The sequence below is a fragment of the Zonotrichia leucophrys genome, chromosome 6 (genome assembly GCF_028769735.1).
Source record: "Zonotrichia leucophrys gambelii isolate GWCS_2022_RI chromosome 6, RI_Zleu_2.0, whole genome shotgun sequence".
NCBI classification, from domain to species: domain Eukaryota; kingdom Metazoa; phylum Chordata; class Aves; order Passeriformes; family Passerellidae; genus Zonotrichia; species Zonotrichia leucophrys.
This window is the reverse complement of record NC_088176.1, coordinates 16,390,517-16,417,896: the sequence shown is the minus strand read 5'-3', so window position 1 is coordinate 16,417,896 and position 27,380 is coordinate 16,390,517. Positions and strand designations below refer to the sequence as shown.

General features: G+C 35.4%; 1 protein-coding gene across 1 annotated transcript in view; it reads left to right on the top strand.

Annotated features, from left to right (window-relative positions):
- Positions 1-25,514, top strand: part of HECTD2 (HECT domain E3 ubiquitin protein ligase 2) — a 32,618-nt gene extending 7,104 nt beyond the window's left edge. The window contains exons 3-21 of the mRNA XM_064716387.1: positions 1,046-1,184; positions 2,628-2,730; positions 3,579-3,668; positions 4,217-4,281; positions 5,294-5,339; positions 6,402-6,511; positions 7,921-8,069; positions 9,470-9,593; positions 10,323-10,419; positions 11,299-11,406; positions 13,254-13,386; positions 16,253-16,341; positions 17,353-17,511; positions 17,802-17,876; positions 18,511-18,598; positions 18,850-18,956; positions 20,117-20,232; positions 20,850-20,993; positions 22,994-25,514. Coding sequence (XP_064572457.1) covers positions 1,046-1,184; positions 2,628-2,730; positions 3,579-3,668; positions 4,217-4,281; positions 5,294-5,339; positions 6,402-6,511; positions 7,921-8,069; positions 9,470-9,593; positions 10,323-10,419; positions 11,299-11,406; positions 13,254-13,386; positions 16,253-16,341; positions 17,353-17,511; positions 17,802-17,876; positions 18,511-18,598; positions 18,850-18,956; positions 20,117-20,232; positions 20,850-20,993; positions 22,994-23,114 — 2,063 coding nt within the window. The 3' untranslated portion in view covers positions 23,115-25,514. The remainder of the gene's footprint in view (positions 1-1,045; positions 1,185-2,627; positions 2,731-3,578; positions 3,669-4,216; positions 4,282-5,293; positions 5,340-6,401; positions 6,512-7,920; positions 8,070-9,469; positions 9,594-10,322; positions 10,420-11,298; positions 11,407-13,253; positions 13,387-16,252; positions 16,342-17,352; positions 17,512-17,801; positions 17,877-18,510; positions 18,599-18,849; positions 18,957-20,116; positions 20,233-20,849; positions 20,994-22,993) is intronic.
- The last annotated feature ends 1,866 nt before the right edge of the window (positions 25,515-27,380 follow it).

Sequence of the window (27,380 nt, the reverse complement as noted above, 5' to 3'; positions counted from 1 at the left end):
TCATAGGCAGAACAGACTTGAGGGTATTAATTTATTGCCAGTTAAACTAAAGAGAAACAAAACTCAAAGCACCTTCCCCTTCCCTGCTTACCACACCTTCCCTTGTTCTCAAGTTCTCTCCAGTTCTGCCAGCTGCCTGATCAGGCATTGGCTCTCCACTGGCTGCAGAGGATCCTCTGCTCTAGACCTTGACTCACCTCCTCCTTCTCCTTCTTTTCCACTCATGTGGGTGTCTGTAGGGTAGTTTCTTTCTTTTTTTCCTTCCTTTTTTTTTTAATCCTTCCTCTCTGTCAGCTGCTGTGCAGTTTTTTTTTATGCTTTCCTAAATATATTGTCACAGGGGTCCTATACCATTGTCACTGCTGGGCTCAGCTTTGGCCTGTGTGGGTGTGTTTTGTGGCTGTGTTGGGCACAGAGGCAGCCTTGTCTGTCCTCTCACTGTAGCTGTTGCCAAGTCTTGCCATGCTAATCTTATCAACTATTTTCAGATCAAATAGAAAGGAAGGAGTAGAATGGAAAGGCCTTGGCAAAGCACTGCCAATTGTACTAGAATAGGTAGCCAAGTGTATTAAAAAGAAGTGTTCAAAGATGCTTCTCTTTCACCACTAATTCTGTGTAAGACAAAAAAATTTGCCTTTTCCATTTAGTTTTCTGGAGAGATTCTCTATGGAAGCTGTAGATGTTTCACAGTCATCTGTAGCTAAAATTCTATATCACAGTGTAGAAAAAGGGACCGAAGTCTTGTCCTTATATGATAGTTGGACTTTGGTGTGGTTGTGCATGAGATTTTTCTTAGCTGTAAGGAGCACCAGTGTTGCAGTTTGTATATTGAAAATTTGCAATCTATATTGGAAATACAATAATTGGCATCACTGCTGTTTTTGTTAGTTAGCCAAATTTTCCATCGTATCTGCATGTGCACATGGTAAGAAAAATACTTTTTTAAAGAGTTAGAATCAAACACTTGAAGTTTTATTTTTTTTCCTAGTACCAGTTTATTTGTGTTAGATGCATTGTATTTGCTCTTCTTTACCTTTCTTTTAAGGGAGGGACCTACCAGCTCTTTGCCTGGATGTCCGGCAAAAGAAGCGCATGTCAATGGATACGTTACCCCAGGAACTGAAAGCACCAATTCCTCCTGAACCTTCCCTTCCAATTCGAACCAAAACTGTGAAAGATTTTCAGTAAGTTATACTGCTGTTCCTAGAAATGTGCTTTCTTCCTTTCTTTGGAATTCTTTTCATTTTGACCTAATTCAAACATTTGATTTTGTTAATCTCAGATGAGGAAACAGGTTCAGTAAGACTGGCAAGGAATTAGTCTGGTTGTGGTGATGGGATTGATAACTGTGTTGCTGTGAAAACCATCAAAATATTTTTTCTAGGTTGAAGTGTTGTACCACACAGAAAATGGCAAAACATACACTTCAGAATTAGAAATGCAGGGAGCATTTAGTTTTGGAAAAGAATATGTATGGTTTATTGCAGGCTGGCAAAGCCTGTGCAGTCTTAGGTGTTTTGGTTATACTGGCAATTATTTCTCTCTTCCATGTTTGAAATTTTGTGCTTCCAAGGAGAAAAAGGGACCCTTTTTGATTATTCGGTGTGTATTTGGTTGGAAAGAAAAAGAGCTATAAAGGAAAATTGGCAAAGAGATGATGTTTTCCTGGTATTCAGGTGATCCAAAGAGCTGAATTTTTTTCCACATTCAGATTTTTGTATCTATTGACTATTGCCTCTAGATAACCTGTGGCAGTGTTTGTAAAAAACTTCTTCCTTACATCTGATCTAAATCAGCCCTCCTGCAGGTTAAAGCCATTAGCCCTTGTCCTGTCCATTTGAATTCCCAGCTGTTGGCCCCCACCACCTCTCCCTTTTCCTTCTCCCATGGTTGCCATCCTCCAGGCAGGGCTAGGTCCTTCTCAGTTGGATCTGGCAGCTGCTCCCAGCACTGGGCTGGGTTTGGATTTCCTTATGCTGAGGATTTCTTGCACAGCCTGCAGCACAGTCAGGGGAAGCAGCTTCCAGAGGAAGGCCTTGCACAGGTCGGGGTAGATGACATCATTCTTCCATCATCCACCAGCGCTGTAACCCTACTGTAGAAGGCCACCAAATTTGTCAGGCACAAGTTGTCCTTAGTGAAACCACATTGACTGTCACCATTGATCACCTTATCTAAGATTAACCACCTTAGATTGACCACCGATGCCTAAGATTAAGTTGTATTTGAAAAAATTTAGAAGAAGGAAAACTTTGAGAAATTCTAGTGAATTTGAGTAGTTTAAGAGCCATCATACTTACTCTGAGAAACTTTATCATGTCAGTCTAGCTGCAGCTTAATTCTGTTCTGTTAATTATTTGTCCTAACACGCTGAACTGTGACATTGTGAATTAACATTTTGAATAAAAGACATTGCTCAGGTGTATCAAACACACAAACTATGCTTTTGTTCTCTTATAATACCATGATCTTTAAATGACAAGGAAGAGGTTAGAAAGATAGAGATATTATACGAGTCTGTCTTGTAAGTGTGCTTAGTGAGAAAAGCTTAAAGTTACAGTGCATTTTAAGGTCTAAGTGGCTGGCAAGATCAAACCATTACCAGTATTTGAATGTATTTTCTCTAGGGATGATATGGAAAAGTCGAAGGCATCGGGAGATTGGAAAGCTGTACATAATTTTTATTCTACAACTTTTGATTCTTTCTTGGAGATAAATGCTGCATTTAAGGTAGAAGATAATTCCTAATACTATTTAGTAATTACAGTGCTTTGTATCTTCAAAATGTTTCCAAAAATATCTGTTAAAGGCTTTCAGCCAGGTATTCAAGGCCACTCAGATAATTTTGTCATGATCTCACCTGCCTTTTGAAGACAATCTGTTACTGCATTGATTTATTGATTCCAGTTAAGCAATTTTATTTCAAGTTTGTGGACCTTTAAAATTCCAGTATGTAGTTTGTTTGTGACAGTGTGACTGTGTAGGTACTTTCTGCACAAATTACAGTTTTAAAACATCCATACTAATGCAGAGGCCCAGGCAAATCTGGAAACAGAAATTCCCTACCCCTAAAAAAAAGATGTGATATCAGCTCTCTAGTAGCTGTTCATGTGTTATGATGGCATACTTGGTTTTCCTGGGAGCTGTTATATTTTTCTTTCTGAATTCATGCTAAATTATTATTTCCTCCCTATTATAGAGCAAAATGTGCTTATGATATTTAAAATGGATCTGAGTCTGGATGAAATAACCTGTGACCTTTAGTTATTTAATAAATATTGAATGCTTAAAATTTTCTTGCCTTTGTCTGATAATGGATCAACAACAAAGATGAAAGTTCAATGTAATTCATTATTTGAAACCCTTTTACATTTTGAAAATAGAATGCCAACATGAATATGTGTAGGATTACTATTGTTTTTGCTCTGTCTTTAGCATACTAATTAAGGAAACTTATACTCTTATGTCTTGATTAAGGCAATATATATGAACATGTTTTCCTAAGCTTGCTGTTAAACTTACATATTAAAGACAGCTATAAAATATTCAAAATGGTTCATGTATTATCTAACTTACAGAAAGATACCAATTCTCCATTTAATACCATTGAGGACTCTGGAATCGATGCAAAATTTGTGAATGTTGTCTATGATGCCTTATTAAATACTGTAAGTAGAGAAAAAGAATTCATGCTTTATACCATTTTATACCAAAGTTTTTCCCAGATAGGCATGATTTCTGAAGAATCTCTCAAAACATACTTCAGGTGATCCCATGAGAATTGTCATAGAATCCTGACAGCTGCTCTAGTAAAAGAGGAGGAAAATTTTCCTTCTAGTAAAGCATAGTTTATATTGTGGTAGTTCTTAAAGACTGCATATCTTAGAAATATTACGTGGCTGTGATGGGACTGCATGGTGAGAAATTAAAAAAATGTAAGGATGGGAATAGTAAAATATAGGCCTAGTATACAAAGGACAGGAGTAGTTTAGAAATTATATTTATAGGATATAAGTGTTGAAAGGCACCATTGGCACAACCCCACACTCACTTAGTACATCTGTGAAGAAGATATTTAGGAGATCAGCATCATAACACAAAAGATTTCTTAGCTGTCTTGGAATATAAGCATAGCAAAGTTGTTTGTTTGTACAGTGCCTTGTATTGAATATGTGTAATTACTTCAGATGTTATTTTTCCTCTCCTTTCTTCATAGCCTCAAGATGTTCAGAAGTCAGTCCTAAAAGGAATAATTAATGGTCTACTGCAAGAATGGACAGGGTAATTATAATAAATGTCTGCATCAGTGCTGCACCAGCACTTAAATCTGCTATATGTTTTATATTTATTGTTTTAGGCAAAAAAAGAAAATGTGATGCAACTTACTTGATACATAAGAACTTAATTCTTTTTGCCAATCTGCTGAAATACATCTTGAACTCTGTAAGCTGGCCTTGAACTTCTGAGAGACAGATCCATATGCAGCCATGCATCCCGTCACCAAATCTCAGCTGCTTGCTGCCAGGGCACTTCTTTGGACTTCTTAATTATGAGATGAATTTAAGAATTCAACTAGGTTAAAACTTATTCTCATTGTCTATCCCCCAGCAGCAACCAGGACAATTCCCTGATCCACAGTTTGCTTCACAATACTATTTGTGTGAGGCAGCACCACCGAAAGAGCTGTACAGGATGCAGAAGGGGATGGCCAAAAAGCAGAAGGGTTTTTGGAGATGACAGCATCTTAGCATGAAGTAATAGAAGTGAGAATGCATAGTGTAATTTATAAAAAGGTATAGCAAGAGACTGTGTGACCCAGGTCTTGGCAACCCCTTTCTCCAACTTACACTGCTTTTTGTGCTGGTGCTGCGTGTATTTGTGGTTATGTAAAAGCCTTGATAAACATGAAGGAGTACAGAGGCTGCAGTGGTAGAAGTGTATGGAGAATTCTTGCAGGAAATATCAAAGAGAAGCACATAAACTCCTTTATGGTGTCACTTGAAATAGACAATAACGCTGAATTCCCTCTTTAGAACGCCTCTGACTCTTCAATTCTGACCCTTTTTGCCTTCTGTCATGTTTTAAAAAGACGGATGATAAATGGCCTGCTACTTTCAGAGAATTGTCAGAATCTGTAAATGACCTTTTCAGTTTTTGAGAGCAGTGAAGATTTTTAATATGGTATTTTATACATACTAGCAAAGCAAAATAAAATCATTCATGATTTCATGACTCTTAATGTCTGTAAATTATGGATCCATATGGTTCTGTTTGTAATTTCATTCCTTCATAGGCCAAGAACAAAGGATGATCTTAGAGCATATTGTATACTTTTACAGGTAAGGAAAATACAGTATTTTTATGTAAGTATGTGTCAACTTACAATCTATAAACCAGTATACTGTGCAAACAAGATAGTTTATATAGCTGAGATAGTTCACATCCAATTTCCTGTTGTAAGAATGTGTTAAAGTATGTAAAAAAGTGTAATGCATGATGGGAATGGGAACTTAATGGAAGACAGTTGATAGGGAAAGGTTGCATAGACTAAAACAATGCACTGATAGACAAGTAATTGTTTGCTTTTATTTTCTGGGTTGGAAGAATAAATATTTTACCTATTTATTTGTTCTTATGTTGTCCTTATTCCCAGATTTGCTGTATTAGGATGCTGTAACTCTGAAAGTTTCAGTATATGCACTGTCTGATATCGCTGTGACTTTTTCCAGTGTTTTATCCATTCTGTCTGGCTGACTTTTTCCAGTGTATCTGACTGGTTATAGTGTCTGATTTCTGTCTGTGGTCACCTCTTGCCTTTGCTATAGTTGGCTTGCATTTGTAGCAGATTTCCCCTTTATATATTGCTAGTGTACCTAACACCTCTGCACACAAAGAGCAGTTTCTGCTGCTATTTGAGAATATCAAATGGCAATTTAATTTATTGAGACAATTGTTTTCTTCTCTGGGGTGGTATATGCAAGCTGTGTATTAAAAATAATGTCTCCTGCTAAAATAAGGGAATATGTGAACAAATGGAATAGAGGGAAAATTAGTTTGGATTGATATGGTATAGACAGGAGCTATAAGAATTTGTATTACTGATACAAAACCCACATCACTTAGAGGAGTGTAGTTTGTGTTACAATGTCAAGAATCATCCAGAATTTTGAGTACTGCTTTTGGGCTACCTGTGGGCTTTCTTTTGGGGGAAAAAAATCATATTTTTACAATACAGAAGTTATGAGTTGTTTTTTCCCATAGTTTTACCTCTGTCACAGCTGTTTGGTGAACTACTTTCTTGTGTAATTGTACTGGCAACAACAAACATAAGAAAAAAATCCTAATGACTTTTTTCCCTTTATGCAGTTTATTAACCTAACACTTTTTTTAATCTTTTTCAGAATCCTCAATTTAGTAACACTTCTACTTATGTCATCTATGCTCACTTGCTAAGACAGATAGCAGCCTTAACAGAAGCTGACCATCATTTCCTAGTGCACTGGTCTAAAAAGTAAAACAAAAAACCAAAACCCCACATTACAAATTCCATTTCTAGGATTACAATTGTTCTGTCTTTCCATTGATGTTGACTGTTTTATAAATTATATGAAAATTAATTTAATTGACTAAAGAGATTGGTTTTGTTACTTTCAAATACGTGTGGACATAGTCCACTAAGTGATACTGTTTTATAGATGCAAAATGTACATAATGTATAAAAATTATTATACTTCTGCAGAAGAGCCTTAATCGCAAAATTACTTATCAGAGTTATTTTTGATAACATATGCAAAATAACTTGTGTGTAAATTTTATTTATATATTTACATGGTATTATTAAAACAAACATCTTTATGATCTTTGTTTAAATAAAGTTTAATCTCATGTAAATTGCAAAAGATACTGTAATGTTGCTGTAATATACAGAAACCACAACCAACTAGTGGCCTGGCTTCCTGGTGCAATAGAGGTGGTGAGAGAGTGTGGTTAGGGCATTAGATTTGTAATTAATTGAAAGAATGCTAAGAGCACCTCACAAAAAAATTCGTATGGGGGTAAAGGCCCAAAGAGCAGCTCCTAAGTTTGTGTGCAGATTGCCTTCCATGTACTGACTGAGCAAAAATTCTGTTTGAGGTAAAAACAAAGTTTGGCCACATTTGCAATTTCCAATTCTCCTAGGAAATCTTAATTAAGGATTTTCTTCTCTGCAAGGATGGTAATTCAATTTCCCTCCCCTCCTTATGTCCAGATTTGCTTAAAATTCTGGTAAAATATTACTTCTTTGGAACTGCATTTACAAATGAGATTTCCACTTTTAGTTAAGGGTCCAATAGACATATCAATGTTTTTGGTCTTAAAGCATGTGTTAGAAATGGAAACCATTAAAATAGGAGAGCTCTTGTTTAGAAAAGGCTATTTTAACATGTCTACACATGTATGTGTATTGTTGTGCTATTATTGAAGTGGTGCAGTGCATAATTTAAAATATGCACATGGCACTAGCATATGAAGCATATACCACTTTTTATTTGAAAGGACCGTGTATCTTAAAATTTTTCAGAATTCCTCAGAATTCAGAATGTGGAGTGAAATTGATAAGAATTTTTGTTTTGTTCACTAAAAGTCAAGAACAGATAATTATTCTATTACTCTTGTTTTTGTTTTTCCATAGACTTAAAGAGGGATGCACTGAAGAGAATTACCATGTGTCAATATTTAAAAGCATTCTTTTTCAAACTTTACATGTAGAATTTTGTTTTTTATGTACAGGACAAAAGTATTTTAAAAAAATAATTTAAACAATTCAAGTTGAATTTAAAAATTTTAATGAGGGAGTTTATTTAAAAGCATTGAAATTTGATAACAAACTCTAGTGTAGACAGTGATCACATGAGAGTAAGTGCCCCATATTTGTTTTAGGATTTCACAGAAGAGGTTCAAGCAGGTGGTGGACAGGTTACTGCAATTTATTTCTTTACGGCTGTTTCCTGCAAAACCTGAAGAGTTTCCACCTATGGTGAAATGTACGTGGTGGATTCCATCAGCAACAAAAGTCCTGTCTTTATTTAGTAGGTATTTTTCTTGAACTCTGTGGGCATGTATATGTATATTTATATGTATATTTGTGTGTGTATATAGGGTTTGTTTTATACACATGCACACACATATTGGGTGAGGATAGTTTTTACTGCTCCTCTTCTGGGGAAGACTAATAATGATGGTGGCACAGTACAAACTACAATAAAATGCTAAAATGTAGTAAGCAAGAGTCCTCTGTTGGTAAGTCATCCTACTTGCTTTCCAGTAGAGGATAATTGTTATGCAGAGTTTTCCCGTGACAGCAACTGAAGATTGTTCAAACAGAAATCCACAGAAGTAACCCATGGTTAAGGTTTCCCTTAGATTTATAAAATAAACTGTCTTAAACTTGTAGCTGCCAGAATTTCTTCTGTAACTCACCTACCCCCACAGAATATTTAGCATCTAAAGGAAGTTATGCAATGCATGTGCCTCTTACATCCAAAATTACAGCTTAAAAAATGAATTCCCGCTCAGTTCAACATAGAGCACAGAAAATTTGACTACTGCAAATGTAAACCTTATTAACTGCTGCCAAGTGGTGATTAGAGTATTTACTTTCTCTCTTTTAGGAGAAGACTAAATCAGCAAATAAACATTAAAATTGGAATTAAGATGTTTTCACTGTCAACCTAAAACTTCTACTTAAAAGTCTTATGCACAGTCCTGCCTGTCCAGAGTTAGGCACGTTAGCACACCTGTATCTAAACCCAAGATGTGTTTATAGTCATCATAGAGAAAGAGTTGCTTGTTCTTTAATTCTGGGAAAAGAGCTATTTAGTCAATCAAAAAACACTACTTTGTGTCTAACTGTCCAAAATTATATTACGCTGAAGTGTAAATGGAGAAAGCTTATTAACTGTTTGACACTTTATGAATGCCATTATATAATGAGTTAGAATTCACATTTAAGCTTTCTTCCTTTTGTCAAGTACTTAATTTTTGTGCAGGTCTAGATGGTATACTGGGGAAAAAAAAGTAATTTTCTAGCCATAGCTGCTTGAAATTATATGGATTTCTTAAACACTTTCATTTATCAAACTGCTTTTTCATCAATTTCAGCAGAACATAGTACCGTTCATCCATAAAACCTTAATTTAGTGTGTGTCAGTAAAGAAACCAGAACTAAACTGAGGTTCCCGTATCATAAATGGGCTGGACTAGGGATTTACTGCTTTCTACAGCAATTAATGTGATGTTGTATAGTGTTATGTTGTAGTTATAGTTCTGTAGCTAAGACTGAGCTAAGTTCTCTAACAAAGTTATAAATTTTTTGTATTATTTTAGACTTGGCTTAAAGTTTTTGAGATCACTGGTGGTCATGATGCCAAGAAATGAGATGTACTCAACCTAGGCATTATATTAAAAGGCTTTTATGTTTTCTTTGCAGATGCTGCAAATAGTCTGATTAGCCCTCCCATTATTTCATATACGGATTTCTATAATTCTACACTTGATCATATTGATCTTATGGAAGAATATCATAACTGGCAATGCTATGGGAATTCTCACAGGTAAGAGGAATTACTGGTTGTTTCTTGTTGAGTAGTACTTCCAAGCATTGTCTCTATGCTATGTATATTAAATGTAGTGGATGTGTAGTGTCTGTGTATGATATGCACGCCATTTATGTCTGTATAGATCCACGTTAAATACTGTATTATTTTATTGTAAAAACATAGGTACTACTTAATTTGCTACTGCATGGATGTGAGATTGTCTGAAATAAATCTCATTCTGCCTTTGCAAGCTAGAGAAAATGTGTAAAATATGGATGATAATAAAGTAATTTTATTAATTATTGGCATAGACTTCTGACTGTGTCTTACTACAGACATATTTTAGCCTCCAGTACATTCATAGGCATCTTCCTTGCCTTCAGCAGTAGTTGGGGAAAACTTGGAGACCATAATTTGCTCCACTGAATCAGGTATTTCAGGCTGCTCTTCTGTCTGATACCTGATATTCTACTGTAGAAGGGAAAAAACCAACTAAACAAAACAAACCACAAAAAAACCCAAATGAGAAAAGATAAGTATTACTAATTTCAGTTTCTAGCAGTATTTTCAAATAACAATTTGTTCTAGTGAGTCAAGTATCACTATATACAAAGTGAAAAAAAGAGCAGCTATTTGCAAATTATTGTGGAGGAATTACTTACTGAATAATAATTCACTCCTATATTCTTAAAATGAAAATAGTATTCTAGAAGTAAAATATTTAATCTTCTTTTCTCTTGTTAGGTTTTCTTTCTGTCAATACCCATTTATTATTTCTATAGCAGCAAAAAAAGTTATTATTCAAAGGGACTCAGAGCAACAAATGATAAGTATTGCACGGGTAAGTCCCTCAATGATAAATGTTTATGTCTCATCCATTGGTACTTTATGAGTAATTGTTAGATTGATATTACACCTGTTGTTACAACTTCTAGTATTTCTGACTCTTTCTGAAAAAGAACTTAAATCATTTTACTGTGAATAGTCTACAGATGTCCATGCTGGGTTCTCTGAGTATTTTTTTCTTTTTGTGTACTTAGTGTCAGGACCCTTATAGAGGGCGGTGTTTTAGAGAATAGCTTCTAGTATTGACTTACTTTTCTTCCTCTTTTGAGAAACCAGCATAACATGCTAGCATGTTAAATTAACACAACGATTAAGGAAGAAAAATTCTATGAAAATCTTGAACTGCTTTCTATTTTATTCTATGGAGGTGTGTTGTCATGGAAGACCAAGATTCAACTGTATCCTTTTAAGTCATGGAAGAGGTACAGCTTCTGAGCAGCCTCTTCTGGGTGGAAAGAGGCATTGTCTGCCTCCCTCAATAGTAGTTTTCTACAGATGATAAGTGATATTCTTCTCCTGAGTGCCCTGTGTGGCAGCACCACCACCTATCCACTCCTGTCTTGCAGGATATACCTTGTGAATAAATAATTAAAGCATAAGCCAGTTTCCAGAATCTTATGGGTTTATTTCTAACAATTTGGGAAGTGCCGCCTTCTTGTTAAACCTCCCAAGACATTAATTCAAATGTAGTGTAGAAGGTATCTGCAGTAGGAAAGAAATTTCTCTTCATCTCCTGGAAGAGACTGAAGCAGTTACCGTGTCAGGGAAGTGTCTTCAATACACCATACTGAGACCTTTTTACAGTTAACAAGTGTGACACCTTTTTTTCAAATGAAGATACTGCATGTGTGATGTTTCTTTTTCATTCAAATAGCAAAGCCTTGTGGACAAAGTCTCTCGCAGACAGAAGCCTGACATGAATATGTTATTCCTAAATGTCAAAGTGAGGAGGACACACCTTGTTAGTGATTCACTTGATGAGGTAACAAAAACATAAAATTAAATTGTGTGTTGCTGTAGAGTAGCTATTGTTAGATTTCAATTTGATAAGTCATATTTAAATCTTTTGCACTAAGAGATTGGGAATATAACTACATAATACTAAATAAAGATAATTTAATTACTGTCAAAATTGTAGTGCTGCAGAACAGATTGGGTGAGACATTTTGAAATTCATTTCCTGTGCTCATAGTACTCTGTAGCTAAACCCATAACAAACATACATGCTTGCACATGGTCTGTATTTGTATTTGTAATTTTGCTGTTAAAAATAGAGTGCAGAATTATCAATTTCTGTAGGACTTGATTCCATGATAGCAGCATGAATAGTATGTGACTAATCACTAATGAGGTTATTCTGTTCTAATTCTTTGAATATTTTTATTATTTTCCTTCTCTATCCTATAAGAATAATTTTGGGCTTTCTGGTCTTAAATTCTTTTAACTAATTCCTCACATTCTTCAATGTAAGTTTTCCTTTTTTAGAAATGAAATAGATGTGTCCATTAAAGTAGACCATTCTTCAGTATCCACTGAACCTTGCTAATTAACATTATTTAGTGAAATTTAGTTCCCTCTCTTTCTCAACATTGAGATTTCTCAACATTGAGCCTGATGATACTGAAAAATAAGTCCAGGTAGTGAAAACAGCATCAAACAAATTCTGATTACTCATGTCATAAAATGTAAGTTTAAACTTTATTTTTCTATCTTAAAACTTGTCTATTTTTGGCCTTTTCTCCTAAGACAAAAGAAATATAATTGGTAATATTGCTTTCTCTCAGGCACTGTCATTTTATTAACCACACTAAAATAACCAAGAGCAAATTCAAAAGTTTTTACAGTTGAAATATTCTCCTGTTTGTTTCCAGTGTTTTCTTCTACCCATCTCAGAGATGAGTATAAATGTATTATATTCATATTTTCAAATTTATGGGGAACGGCAGGTGGAGAGTGAAGATGTCTTACTTGTATTTCAAGTTTAAAAAATTTGCAAAGGAAAATCACTTCAGCTAATAAATAACTTGTTTCAAATAACACAAATACTTATAGTTATAAAATCTATGTAATATGAATTTACTTGAGCAACTAACAACATGGAGATTATTTTAGCACATGCATATTCTTGGCTGGTTTAAATGCTTTCTCTGAAGCTGGACAGTAATTAATGGTTTAAAGGAAGCTTGTATAGAGACTCAGACTGAAAGATCACTGTTAATTGTAAAAGGCTGTCATCTAATTCTTTGCAGATTTCTTTGTACCTGCATGCAATGCTATCTCTTAGAGCAAAGCAATGAAAAATGCTTGTTACCATTGTCTAAAAAAACGGTTCTAAAAAGCAGCTGATACTTGCTGGCAGGCATCTTACACAGAACCAAATGGTGTCCAAATATTGAAAGTGTTAGCTTACTTCCCTGTTTCTAAATATTTCCAAATTATGTCTAAGTATTTTTATAATTTTCCATTTCCTTCTGGTAGCACAGTAAAAGGTAAAAAATTATGTAGGTCTGAAATATTCCAGACAAACTCAATTCATTATATCTAATTGCCTTTTAAGCCTTTTTGTACACCATCTAACTTCTTTTCAAGCCCAGAGAGTTACACCATGTGCAAAGTATTTGATGATGTCAAGTAGTCATAATTGTCTTGCTTCTGCAATTCAGTCATTGTTTTAATATAGTTTTGACCTATTAGTAGAAAATTATGCAAATTAGTGGTTTCATTGAAGCGAGAGCAGTAGAGCAGAGGCTGAGATGTGTTCTCTATGGCTAGTGGTAGTGATAATATGTTAAATGTCCTTTTCCTTCTGCCTTACCCATTTCACAATAGCTAGCAAGGAAGAAGGCAGATCTGAAAAAGAAGTTGAAAGTCACATTTGTAGGAGAAGCTGGTCTCGATATGGGTGGCCTGACAAAGGAATGGTTTCTGCTTTTGATTCGGCAGATTTTTCACCCAGATTATGGTGAGTCCTCATAATTTTTAAGTAGATTGTGAGAATTTGTTCAGATTCTGTGTAAGCACTACTCAGCAATAATGGAAAAGTCTTTGTATTATAAACACTTTTTAGCACATATCCAAAGCATAAACTTTCTAATAGCTTAGCTATTAGTTATGAAGGAAATTATCTCAGCCTAAAACAGCTCAGTGGTTTAGCAAATACTCAAGTGGAGATAAGGCCACATGTATTGGTTTATCATTTACCATCCTTCCCTGTTTCTTCACATGCTGCATTTTCTCTTTCTGCCCTCAGTTGTCTTCATATTGCTAGTTTAGGGAGGGAGCTTTTCTGCGTTTTGTCAGCAACTATAGTTGGGTGCTGTTACTATGCTCAGTTTTGGCAAACTGCCAGCCTTGGTCTCCCATGTATCAATGGAGATTTTTTTGGTGCTAGTAATTTCCCTGAGAGTGCTTGCACATTGTAGTACTGTTTCTGTGACTAGGATAGGTAGAGGTTAGTTTTTAGTTGAATCTTTGTTGTCACGTTCTGTTTATGATATCTGTGTAGTCAGTATTCTTAAAGGGGTCTGGGGTAATCTCAGAGAAGAAAGGTCCTTCAGTCAGGAGCAGAGACAGTATAGCAGGTGTGAGCCTGAATGAAAAAGCCTGACTCTGCTGTTATCAGGACTTGTGAGCCTGTAAGGGCATTTCATGCCCAAGGGGAAAAAAAAGTAAGGCTTTTTGATTAAACAGGAGATTGTAAGATGTGAGTGAGCAGTCATAAGCAAGCAGTTCTATCCTCTTCTTTTATAGTGATGTAGATGGATCTGGATGTGTTTTATTCACCACTCTAATGAGCTTTCCCCTGTGCATGAATACATTACTGATGACTTAGTGCATCAGTAGTGCAAAGTGTTGCCAGGGTGGCTTTTAAATTGATTTCCAGGGACTTGAGCATAGCACCTGATTGTCATTGAGCTTGCCTGTCTTTGCCTGGAAGTGTTCATGTCCCTTGAAATCATAGTCCTTTATTGTTATTAGGACTACTTCTAAAGGTACAGAATTTTAAGTCATAAATATGTCATCATATCTGCTGAGATAATTTGCCTGTAGCCCTTTTTCCACTAAAATGGGGTCTTTGTGAAGACATGACATTGGTGATAGCAACCTTAATAGGAAACAATTTATCCTGCAGAAAGCATTCTGTAAGTTTGACAGTTTCGTTAGTAAAAAAGCTGTCAGCAGAGCTTGGTAACTGATGAGTTTGGAAACAGTCACAGTAATTTATTTTTTCACTATTTCTGGCAGACTTCCTTACTTTAAAGTGCAAATTCTTTCATTGTTACGACTATCAACCAAGTGTGGGAGGAGTTCAGAAATATTCTTGTCCCTTGGAAAGGGACTGTATCCTCTACTGTCTGTAATGTTTAAGATGCAAATAACATGTCAGAAGCTTGGAAGGGAAAATATCACTGTTATTACCCTTTCCAGGGTTAACTGATTATTCAGGTTTAACTCCTGGAATTTAAAAACTCTTAATTAAGTCAGCTGTTTGTTTTGCAATGCTTTCTTTATCTTGGTGTGAAGAATTAACAAATGGGATTCAAAACCTATTTTGTTCCAACATCCTTATCATCTTTTAGCATGTGAGCTTTGCCCTGCCTTACATGCAGCTGTTCTGTTGCTTCTGGCAATGTCTAATGGCGGGGCCTGTCACATTTTGTGAAGTTCAGAAAGGACTTCAAAAGATAAATTGTTCAGGAGAGTGGGGGGAAAAATGTGAAGGCAGCTTTTTGCCTGTAATTTATCATAAGAACTAGATGTCCCTGAGAAAAGTTGGATTTTCATTCCTTTTTTTTAATGAAAAGGACTTTGGTTTGGTTTGTTTTTTTTTTTAATTAAGTATTATTTTTCACCAAATTTGTTTTCAAACAGAGATACAGTGAGCTATTGCATACAAGATGTGCTTAGAACTAGTCAGTGCTTTGGTTTGTACAGGCCTTGGCAACAATAGTAAGCTTGGCCCATTTAATTCCAACAAATTCAAAAAGACCGTCACATTTTATCCAGTTCACTTCTGCATTAGAGCACCCTTATGTGGAGTATGTCTTATTTCTCTGAGCAATACTTCCTAGGCATTTTAGAGCTAACAGATAACAATCTGCTTTCATTATGTAGGTTTTTACTTTCTGTCACTCTTTAAAACAGAATGTTCTGTATCTGATGCAAATAGCAGTCAAACTCATCTATACTCATGATTTCAGCAGGATCTAGCTTGTCATTTAGACCCATGAGTGGCTTTTTTAGGGTACGTGTGGTTTAGGGCTTTTTTAACTTTTCTGGTATAATTTTTTGACAGAAAATATGAAACATATCCCTTTGCTGGTAGTGTGTATATAACATAAACCATTTACAGTTTTCTATTCTAAGAAGGTAAACTTATGGTATTTGTATCATGGGATTCATGCCAGCATTTTTTTGGGATTGTCATCTGCTATTGACCTAGAGAGGAGGAAGTGAGTTTACATTGCAGTAAGAAAATTTTTAGTTAGACAGTTAATATTTATGGCAGTACCGATGCCGGAGTGCAACGAAGAAACAGATTGCATAGGGAAAATGTAAAATATCCACAGCTGGAGGCCCTGGAGGACCTGTTGCACCAGCACCAAGCAGGGCTGGTGGGCTTGAGCCTGCTTGAGGCTTGGTACTGCCCTTGGTGCTCCTTCCCAAGCACCAGCCTGCAGGCTCCTGCCGTGGGTGGGAACAGGGTCCTGAAAGCAAGCATGGGATGTGGGCACCCCAGGAGCATTCACTGGGTAAGAAAGAGGAGGCTTTGTACCAGTTCTTACAAAGCTCAGGGCCTTTTTAAGGGTCGTGTTGCCATTCTGCAGGCATGTTCACCTACCACAAGGACTCGCAGTGCCATTGGTTCAGCAGCTTTAAATGTGACAACTACTCAGAATTCCGGCTGGTTGGAGCTGTATCCTTTTATGTCTGCTAGAATGTTCCAGATGACATTCTGGGAATGGTGTGGGGTTGAAATAAGGCACTGGATCAAGCTCCTTCAAAGGTTGTGTATACATCTATGTTCCATTTTAAATGTATTTTTTCAATATTGTTCAAGTAAGTGAACTAAAAATAGGAAGAAAATTGTGATGTGTGGGTACGTGGTACATTTTACAGTCAGAAAATGCTAAGTCAATATTAAACATGCAACTTTTTTGATTATAAGTTGTAATTTTAAGCCTTGGAGTTTCTTTTGGTAAACATCAATGTGTCTGTGTCCATTAATAGTTCATTCAAGTCCCCATTGAGCAGTATGTGGCTTTTTGCCTTTTTTATTACAAAATGGAAGCCACATGGTATTTTGAGCACTAGTTTATTTTCTAGGTTTTCTGTTGTGCTTATAAATGAAGACCTCAGTCAAACAATTTATGATAGTATATGCTCATAACTCCACTGAAATTATCTAATAGTGTCCATTAACTGATTGCAGTTGGATCAGATGGTGGTTGTAGGTCTTTTCTAACAGATCTATTCTGTTCTTGTGACAAACTGAATTGGGATCGTTTCAAATTGGTTTCATGGGACTAAAATATGCTAATAGATGAGCTGTAGTACCAGTGCAGGTATGTCTTAATGCTTTTAGATTTATTTAAAAGAAATATTGCTTTATTGATCTCTCACTAGAAAATACATATTTATCTTTCTATTTTTCATAACAATGCTTTGGAAAATTTATTGTAGAAATGCTTGTATAGAATATTATAGAGAAGATTCTCAAGCATTCTGTCAATGTGCATCATTTGACCATGCTAACCACTGCTTAATTGTAATGAAAAACTGTATTTAAAATTGTCAGCCCAGAAACCATGAAATAATTCACATTCCTTCTGTTTGTTGGGCATGAATCTTAAAATATTTTTTCCAAGCTACAAAAATACTATAATATGGATGTGTCAGATTTGCCCTTAACTTTTGACATATATAGCTTATGGGACTTGCTGTATATAACAGTATCACCTTGGATATTCGTTTCCCACCTTGCTGTTACAAGAAATTATTGAGTCCTCCCATTGTTCCCTGTGATCATAATGCACTTGTAGGCATCTGTGGTGTCACATTAGATGACCTGTTTCAGATTATGCCTGTAAGTATTACATTTTCTAAGAGGCAAAATTACTGATATAAAACCTGATTTATTAATATTTAATGCTAGAGTTATGAACTGTTTGAAAGCAGCTTTTTTTCAGCACAGGCTGATAACATTGTCTTCTGATGGAAACAGAAAATCTCTGTGTTTTCTAGCATAGCATGCATTTTAAAAATACAGCTTTTTCCAAGATGCTTTCTGTGTAAAACAATGCTTCTGGCATATCCTGGCAAAGTGCATCACTTAATTTTGCAGATTTACTAAATAGTTTTTTACTCATATTGTAGGAATTGGCGCATGGACTAAGTGAACTTCTATCCTATGAAGGCAATGTTGAAGAGGATTTCTACTCAACCTTTCAGGTCATTAAATGCACAATTCTAAGTGGCAGGTGATCCCAGGGCTCACCACCAGGGTCGCTTGGCCAGCTGCTGGTGCATTTCCAGCTCTTTGCTTTTCTGTCTAACCCAGAAGATAGTCAAAGTTTACTTGGGTTTTGTATTCACTTTGTCCAAAAAATCTCACTTTAGCAATAGCCTGTTCAGGTTTTTACAGTTTTGCCTGACCTGTGTGTTGTAACTGCTATTTCAGTCAGGAAAGTCTTTTTCAATTACTCATTGTTTCAGAATACACATAGGAGTTAATGAAATTTCATATTGGTGGTACTTAGTTCCTAGGTGAGCTACTGCAGAGCAAATACCTTCTTAATTGCATTTGCTGCTCCCGTGCTATTCTTTTGTATGAAAAGCTCTATGGCTTCAGAGCCTGCAGGTCAGTTTGACATGCCACTATGTAACAGGGTCAATTTTTGTTCTTGGAATACTAATTTTCTGAGCAATTTGTTGAAAACTGTAATATTTAACTTGTAAAAACCTCACAATCCTCAGAATTACAGCATGTGCTGAAGAAAGAAAGGGAATACATGACATAATCTTTGCATCTGTAAGTATATTAATTTATTTTCCAGTGCTCACCTTGACTCCTCTTTTTCTGTAGGTTTTTCAGGAAGAATTTGGTGTCATAAAATCTTACAACTTAAAGCCAAATGGAGATAAAATTCCAGTCACAAATAGGAATAGGAAAGGTAATTTGACATGTATTAACCACACATACTTTGCAGATTTAAGTTTGTCCTTTTTCTCCTTTCTATAAACTTATGCTTTCATAAACAGAGTGTGAAAATGAAATGGCTGTAGTTCTTTCTGGTATGCCTACCAATTTAATGGTATCTAAAACTAAATGCTTTTGGTTTTCATATTCACTACAATTTTAGAGGGCAGAACAAGTTACTGATTAAAATTATTATAATGTAACAAAATAATTTTTTTTTTTTAGAATATGTGCAGCTCTATGTTGATTTTCTTCTCAATAGATCGATCTACAAACAATTTGCAGCTTTCTATTATGGATTTCATAGTGTCTGTGCTTCATATGCATTACTGGTAAGAATAAATGAAAAATAACTCTTCACTTCTATTTCAAGTATTTGACAATGAGTTATCTAAATTAAATTGCAGTGGATGATTTTAAGATTTGGAAAGAATCTTGACTGATCGATAGACTTGGTTAATCCAACATAAGTAGAAGAAATTAATCAGAAATTAATCAACTATTCTCTGTAGTGTTTCATTGAAAAGCCATAAATAAAGCTCCAGAAGACAGGTTTATCACTATGTATTCACAGACACATCTCAGGCTCTCCAGTGAACGTTTACAAGGTTTCTGTGTATTCCCCACATTTAGGAACTGCAGAACAACTGTGTCTGAGCGCTCCTGATGGACTCCTCTGAAAACATATATTGCTTTTTGCAGGAAGAGCACTCAGTGAGGTTGAGATTAAACATTCTTCTATTTTCAGTCCTGTTTGGCTGTTGGAATGGCTTTTTTAAATTTACAGTGTCCCTTCTGCACTGAGAAAGTTTGTCAGGGATTTTCTAAATTCCAGTGAAATTGGTGAGCTGTGACACCTTGCAGCAAGTGAGGTGTGCCCAACCACGGGGAAGGTTCTGGAAGGACAATGAGAATCCATTGAAATGCCATGGCATACTTCCACACAACGTGATGATGTTGTAGTAAATGAATAAGTGGGTTCTGTAGGTGTAAGTTTAGTGGATATGAAACATGGCTTATTGTTAAAGTACTTGCTTTGCACAGCAGTGTGTACAAGTGAGAGTCAAGTTCTGTCAGCCTCTGCTGCTCAGCTACCCATGCTGGGACTGGCAGTGCAAATGAAATGGAAGTTGAAATCAGAATTGACATCAATACCCTCTCTCAGATTTCCATATAAACAAACTTCCTGACTCATTTGTAGCCTGATCACATCATAGCAAGTCAGTGTAATAAATGTAAGAATGATGAAGAAATGAAGAACATAATATGCTGAAATATTGTGTTATCCTGTAATTACCTTTCTACTATGTATGTCAGTAAGAGGTTCTTCAAAGTGCTGAGCAATTAATTTTTCTACAATCAGTATGTATCAAAGTTAGAGACTTATGTTGAATGATATTCTGTTAATTTTTCTGTAATGACAAAATAAAAAATAAATCTAGTAGCATAATTTCTCATCTTTAAAAAATATTTTGTCCTTGATTTTTGGCAGCTGCTTCGTCCAGAGGAGGTTGAAATTCTCGTCTGTGGCAGTCCTGAACTGGACATGTCTGCTTTACAGAGGAGTACCCAATATGAGGGCTACCAAAAAACTGATCTGACTATACGGTATTCCTGGGTTTTATTCTAATTACTGAGTTTAAAATGTCATGGAATGTTAGTTTTCCAGCAGTAATCTCTTCAAGGATAAACTAAGAATGACTGAAGTTTTAGAAACCTATTTCTAAATAAGATAAAGACACTACAAAATTGTCATAAGTAGGAAGAATTAGAACCTTAATAGTATGTGTTTACTGAACGTCCTTAAGAGATTATGACCACATTGAAGTGAAATAGTTTAAAAAGAAAAGCCCTAAATCCTGTGTATGAAATGTCAGTATTTTCATTATCCAGTCTTCCAAAAATACTTTTTTTCTCAATTCTCTTTGATTCTAAGGACATTTATATTAGTGAGTAGAAGGCATTTTTATTTGTATAGATAAGTGGGTTGGAGCAGCATTTGGCAAGAGATAATTCAAAAATTAATATAATATTGTACTTGTCAATTCCTTGCGAATTTACCCTTGTATGTTGGAGTACTGCTGATGTCCTATAGATTATATTAATTAAATTCTCAGTAAGTGATATTCACCATGTAGTACTTGTAGTTTTATTATTGTCTTCATACTGCTTTGTTATGATATTGCATCTTGCAACTTTTTTTTCTCCCTCTGCCCCGAGCATAGATACTTCTGGGATGTAGTACTTGGATTTTCTCTGGATCTTCAAAAGAAGCTGCTACATTTTGCTACAGGAAGTGATAGAGTACCTGTGGGAGGAATGGCTGATCTAAATTTCAAGATTTCAAGGAGTGAAACATCCACTAATTGGTAAGTAATGTTTTGGATTTTTAAAACTTTTTCATTATTTTTTTCCCAAGAGCCCTTATTGCTCTTGAATGTCTTTTTACAGAAGAGCAAATGACTGTGCAAGGAAGAAACTGCATGAACTCCTTTAATTTGCCTTGAGCATGTTATACCCATTAATTGATTGCATGAATTTTAAATAGAAGGAAACTGTTTTTCCAGTCAGTGTTTACATTTGAGACTGGTAATTATTTATAGGGATTATTTACATGTTTTCAATTCAAATAAATTATTTATTTTTATCATTCCTAACGTGACAGCTGATCTAATGAAAATACACCTTGAACTACCACGAATTTTTCTGATTTTTTTGAGTTTGATGGCATTATTTATAGCAAGCCAGTTACTACTTTTTTAATTTTTAAGACTGGAGAAAGTCGGTTTAAATAATTTGAAACCTGTGTAGAAAAACTTGCTGCTCTGAAGCTCTCTGCAAAGCAGTAATTACTGGCTTTACCTAGATTTCTCAACACTTAGGGTAATCAAAATATTTAAATGGAACTATATTTTTCTGTGAAGAGCTGGTCTAAAGGCATAAACATAATAAATTTTGAGGTTGTTTTAAATTTAATTTACCTCATTACTGTGATATTTCTAATGCTTTTCTCAATGAGGTAATAACTGGTTCCAGTAACATTTAAAGGAACGTGAAGATCAGATGAGAAATGAAGATAAATCAGTCAACATTGAATCACTCTTTATGTACCTTCTTTAAATTTTTCTCTTTCTTAAAAATGAGAAAATGAGTTTCGAAATAAGTGTGGAATTTAAACTGCTGTAGGTCCATGTTTTGCAAGATAATTGTTACTGTCAGACTGCCTGCACAGGGATAAATGTAGACACCATCATCATATTGCTCACACAATAGGATCAAAGAATGTAATAGCAATAAAAATTGGCAACTTTAATAAAAGCCTGTCAACTTTCCAAATTCTGAATCCATAACTCCAGTCCAATTAACAGATCTTCACTGATCATTTAAAGGGCAGGGAGGGGAAAAGTAACTTGGATTTCCAGATCTGGGGGTTCCATCCCTTTTTGAGCATGTTTGCCAATGATCAAAGGCCAAGTTGGTGCCATTCAAAAGACTGAGGGATGAAATTAAGAGAGACCTAGAGGGCTTTTGAGTCACAATATATGTGTGTCCAACTGTAATACATTTTTTAGTGTGGTTTTCCAAATGGCGAGTTGAGCTGCAGCTCATTGCCTTTCTCTCCTGTCTCCCCTCGAAGTTATCAGCTGTAGGACAAGTATATCTCCTCAGGTGTCCTTCATGTCACTTGACAATTTAAATGGCAGGAAGTTCCTGTAGCTTTTTATTACCTGTGGCTCATCAAATTAATCCATTCTAGTGAGAAACAAAGTTTCCAGTGTTTCAGTCAGGCATTCCTTAGCCCTATCTGCAGTACATATATTCAAGCTGTCTCTCAGAAGAAACTTGGAAGTGTTGGTATAGCTGAGACCAGAATCTGTGAACTGTTGTTTTTCCAGCATTTCAGTCAGTTCCTCAGAGCTCCCCACTGAAGTCTGTAAGGACCTGTTTTACCAGGCTGAACCCCGAGTTCTGTATCCTTACAGACACAGAACTGTGCTACTGTACCTACTGCAGGACCCACCTTCCTTTTTCATGGTGTGGAGTCTTACTATACCCAGATTCTGTGTTTAGAGAAGTTGTGTGGTACCTGGAGTTTCCCAAATTTGGAAGGAGATGTTTCCAACTTGAAAAAAAAAAATAGAGGGAGGAGGGAGTTGCAGGCAAACAAACTCATCCGAAGTACTTTTGACGAGCTGTGGTGTTACTTGCATTCAACAGAACTTGAACCAACATTGGGATAAATGTTCCTTTTATAGGATTTCTTATTTAAGAAATGTTTAACTGAAAATGTATAGGCAATTGGCAGTGTTCTGGTTCTATGGTATTATTCTTAAATGTGTTTTGCTGGGTGTTTTTTAAATTATTTTAGGTTACCTGTGGCACATACCTGCTTCAACCAGCTTTGTCTCCCTCCTTACAAGAACAAGAAGGAACTGAGGCAAAAGTTAATAATTGGAATTTCAAATGCAGAGGGGTTTGGTCTGGAATAAGATAAAATACTCCAAGAACAGCATTTTTATGTAGCATTCACTCTCTTCTGATTGTGCCTTTAAGCTTTTCATTGTTATGTCTCTTGATACTGTGCCAGTTTTATCGCATTTAGATAATTTTTTAAAATTAAATATGAAGTGTATGTTTTTTCCCTGAATGGCAATACATTTGCTGCTTGCTTTGTCACAGAAGTAGCTTTCTTTGTATAAAAAGCTCATCTGTTTGATAAACAAAACCCAACTAAGACAATTCCCAAGTGTTAGGTTTTTCTTAATAGCACTTTATTTTTAATCATAATTCCTTTACATCAAGGTATCCCACTGGGAGAAAATATACAGAATATTTCTCTATTGGTTAATCCCAGTGGCAGAAAAAACATAACATCAGCATGTAGCTTTTTTTTTTTCTTTCACAAAGGCAAATAGGAATTTTAGTCTTTATAAAATGTATGTAGTTTTATTATTCTGGTTTTCCTGCTTTGTGAAACCAGCTGTCTAAGAAGTATGTAAATAACTGCCTGAAGAAATAGGGTTTTGATAGTGCCATTTACTGCTAAAAAAATATTTTTATGAATAAGAGGTTTTAGATGTTGTATATTCAGCTTTTACACTTGACTGTACAAGAGTGTTAAAAGGTATTTTTTCAGCTTGAGGGGATTCAAGTTCAAGCTACAAGTATTAAGGAATTTGTATGTCCATTCTTAACAGCAAACTAGCCAGATCTACTGTAGCATTATAGTAAACAAAACTAAATATTTAAAATAAATTCCACATCTGGTGAAATGCTTTAGGAAGAGAATTATATCCACAACTGGTGGAAAACTGATATAGTGTACTATGGTATCATTTTTTTGCAGCAACTTTGTTGAAAGTCTTAAATAAGCTGTGACAAAAGTGAACACAATAACATTTCTGAAGAATGTTGCAACTTTCATTAACTTTGAGACCAGCATTAAAAAATGTTTTGTGTTTTCACTGCACAAACTTTGGGAAAAGAATTCTTGGTATGTCTGCTCTGAATTAGTAAATTAGCAGCTAGGGAAGAAATGGTTCTAAAATACTGAAATAATTGTAAGTCTGGGTTTTATTCATTAAATGGAAAGACTTTGTCAGCATGCAGTATAGTTTTAAATTTGAACAGCTACTGTGTGTTCTGTAGATTTTTCTTTCAGCTGAATAAGGCCCAGATCATTTGAGACACTTTGGCATCTGATTTGTCAGCTTTCCCCATTCACTTCTGCTGGGGCATGGATGCATATCTATCTTGTAGTGTCTGTATTCAAATACTTTATTAGTCTTCTTTCTTTATCTGTATTATTTACATACAATCAACAGATTTATGAAGGATTAACAAATTAATCTGTCTAATTCATGCTTTCAAAGCTGTTCTGGATATTCTTCAATAGCTAAGTGTAAATTTTATTTTTTTATTTCTCCTAAAAAAGTTACTGGTGATTTATTAAGGCAGAGATAAATATTAGGATATTTTAGAATATTTGACACTGTATTCATAGTGCTGTCATTGAAACCAGTAATAAAATTTCCATTGGCTTTAGCCTGGAACTGTGCTAGGTTAGCATGAAGTGTGCTAAAAGCAGCACTGAAAAATTCTGCATTTTTTCATTGTATCTCCCCAATGGAGAATTTAAAATTAATTTTAACTTGAAGGATTTCAGATGTTGAGAAATAAATTAAGCTTTCACTGTTGCACTGAATGAACTAGATAGCTGCAAGCAATGTTAAATTTCTAACACCTGAATGTGGATGTAAGTAGGAAACCTGGAAACAAGGACCTACAGCATTTCCTCTCTTTGTAGAATTGGATTCATCAAAGGTTGGCTTATGAGTAAATAGCTATACAGTTTATCTGAAAACATGGCAAATTAGCCAAAATATTTTTTTAAGGCTTAAACCTGCTTTTAATAACTATTTATCTACTATTGTTAAAATAAGAGCTTTATCTTTTCTCCTTTTCACTGAATTGCACTTTGCCTTCTGTTCAGTTTTATTTATTGAAGCTTTTTTTGAGATAATGTGTAATATTACCTCAGAATTCTAAAAATGCTATTGTATTTGCATCAGTTTTTAAATCAGACTGTCATTCAAAGACATTTTATATATTTCCTGATGTTGATAAATTAAATAGTAAATTTTGTATTTGTTAAATGAAAGCATTACATTGTATTTATGAAAGAAGCCTCTGATAATTTTAAAAAATTTATTCAATGGTGTTTTGTTGTTCTTGTGTCTTGCCCTGTAACCCAGCAAATCTTTTTTTATCTCCATCATTGTTTTGTACTGTAAAGAGGAAACTTGTTTGTATAAACTTGTTCACTACTAAGTATCTATTTTTATGTATCAAAATTGTCCAGTCATTAAATCGAATATTTAAAATGCTGACCTCACTTGTATAATTTCAGATTTCCGAAATTGGTCATAATGGGTATAAAATTATGATCAACCTCTCTGGTTTTGGTTTATTTTTCTCTTGAGAAGTTTTTTTTACCGTAACAGTTCTGCTAAAACATTGCATAGCTCACTGAGAAGAAACTAAGTTCCAACAACCAGACATACATCAAGACTTAAATTTCGTATTTACAGTCAAAATTACAGGTGTTCTGGTGCATCCCATGGTGTAATAATGCTGTAAAATAGTATGGATCTTCAGCATGGATCCAGCTGGGGTTGTTCCATGTGGAGAAGAGAAGGCTTTGGGGACATGCAGTTGCAGCCTTCCAGTACCTGAAGGGGGCTCACAAAAAGGAGGGAGAGGGACTTTTTATATGGGGAGATAGCAGCAGGACAAGGAGAAATGGTTTTAAACTGAAAGAGGGCAGGTTTAGATGAGATGCTAGAAAGAAGTTCTTTATTCAGAGGTTGGTGAGGCACTGGAACAGGTTGTCCAGAGAAGTTGTAGACCCCTTATCTCTGGAAGTATTCAAGGCCAGGCTGAATGGAGCCCTGAGGAACCTGATCTGGTGAATGGCTGGGAGGGTTGGAATTATGTCATCTCTAAGGCCCCTTCCTACCCAAAGCATTCTATAATTCTGTGATTCTAACTTAATTTTCCTTTTTTTTTAACTACCTCAGTTGCAAGATGACTTGGAGGTGCAAAGCCACAAGCTGTTGTATGTTTTTCTGCCTAATTTGAACACAAGTCAGGATGGACAGGTAAAAAGAACATGGTGCTTTCTCACGGACACAGGTCCTGGTCACAGAACTGTTACCTTTGTACCACTCAAGTTACCTACAGATGGCAGCAAAGATGAAGATTGAAACAATTTAATTAGAGGTCAGACTTTCCTCTTAGGTAACAATAGATATTTTAAATGCACATAATGAAGAAAAAAATAGTGTCTTAAAAATTTATGTCAGAATTAATAGCGAATTTGCAAAGTGAACAAATATAAATTGACTTATAGCAAACAAATATGGAGAAAGGAGAAGCAGCTTCTTGTGTCTAGTGCTGGGTTTTCAAAGTGTCCTCTCTTTTCATTAGGAGTTCCTAATGTGGTTTGTGACCAATAAAAGACTCTGCCAAAACCTCAGACAGGAGATTGGTTATACCTGCTCTGTGACCAGCCAATAGCCTCAAGACTGATATTTGGAAAGAGGTTAGAACACCTGGCTTGCCTTATCTTGTTTCAGCTAGGGATCAGAAGGTTGACACTGTGGCTTAAAATTGAAATGCTGTATTTCCTTTCAATTTTTTGGCCAAAAGTGGTGAGATTCCTTCTCTCTAGTAGCAGTTGGTGTTGGTACTGGTTGACTTGCTCCAGAAGCAAATGTCCTACCCATTGTTAATCTTCATAGCTTCAGAGCTCCTTCTTGAAAAAACAAAAATATCTGAAAGGTCCCTCAAAGCCTCTGGTTTCATTTCCTGACTGTCAGATAATAATATTTTTTTTTCTTCTAGAGCCCCTGGTCTACTTCCCATGAATTTGTTTGGGTCAAGTAATTTTTGAGTCTTTTTTGGGGGAATTTTTTTTGAGTTTTGGTTTGATTTGGGTTTTGGGGGTTTTTGGGATTTTTTGGTTTGTTTTTTGTCGTTGTTTTGGGGGGGGGGTTTGTTGGTTTTGTTGTTGTTGTTTGGTTGGTTTGGGTTTTTGGGTTTTGTTGGGATTTTTTGAGGGTCTGTACTGGGCAATGTGTTGTTGGAATTCCTTGTACTTTTAAAAATTCATGTGTATAAGAAAATGATGAGGTGGCCTGGACTGCCACAGCTGTTTCTCTTGTGTTAGAAATGTTCTAATTAATAGTGAAATA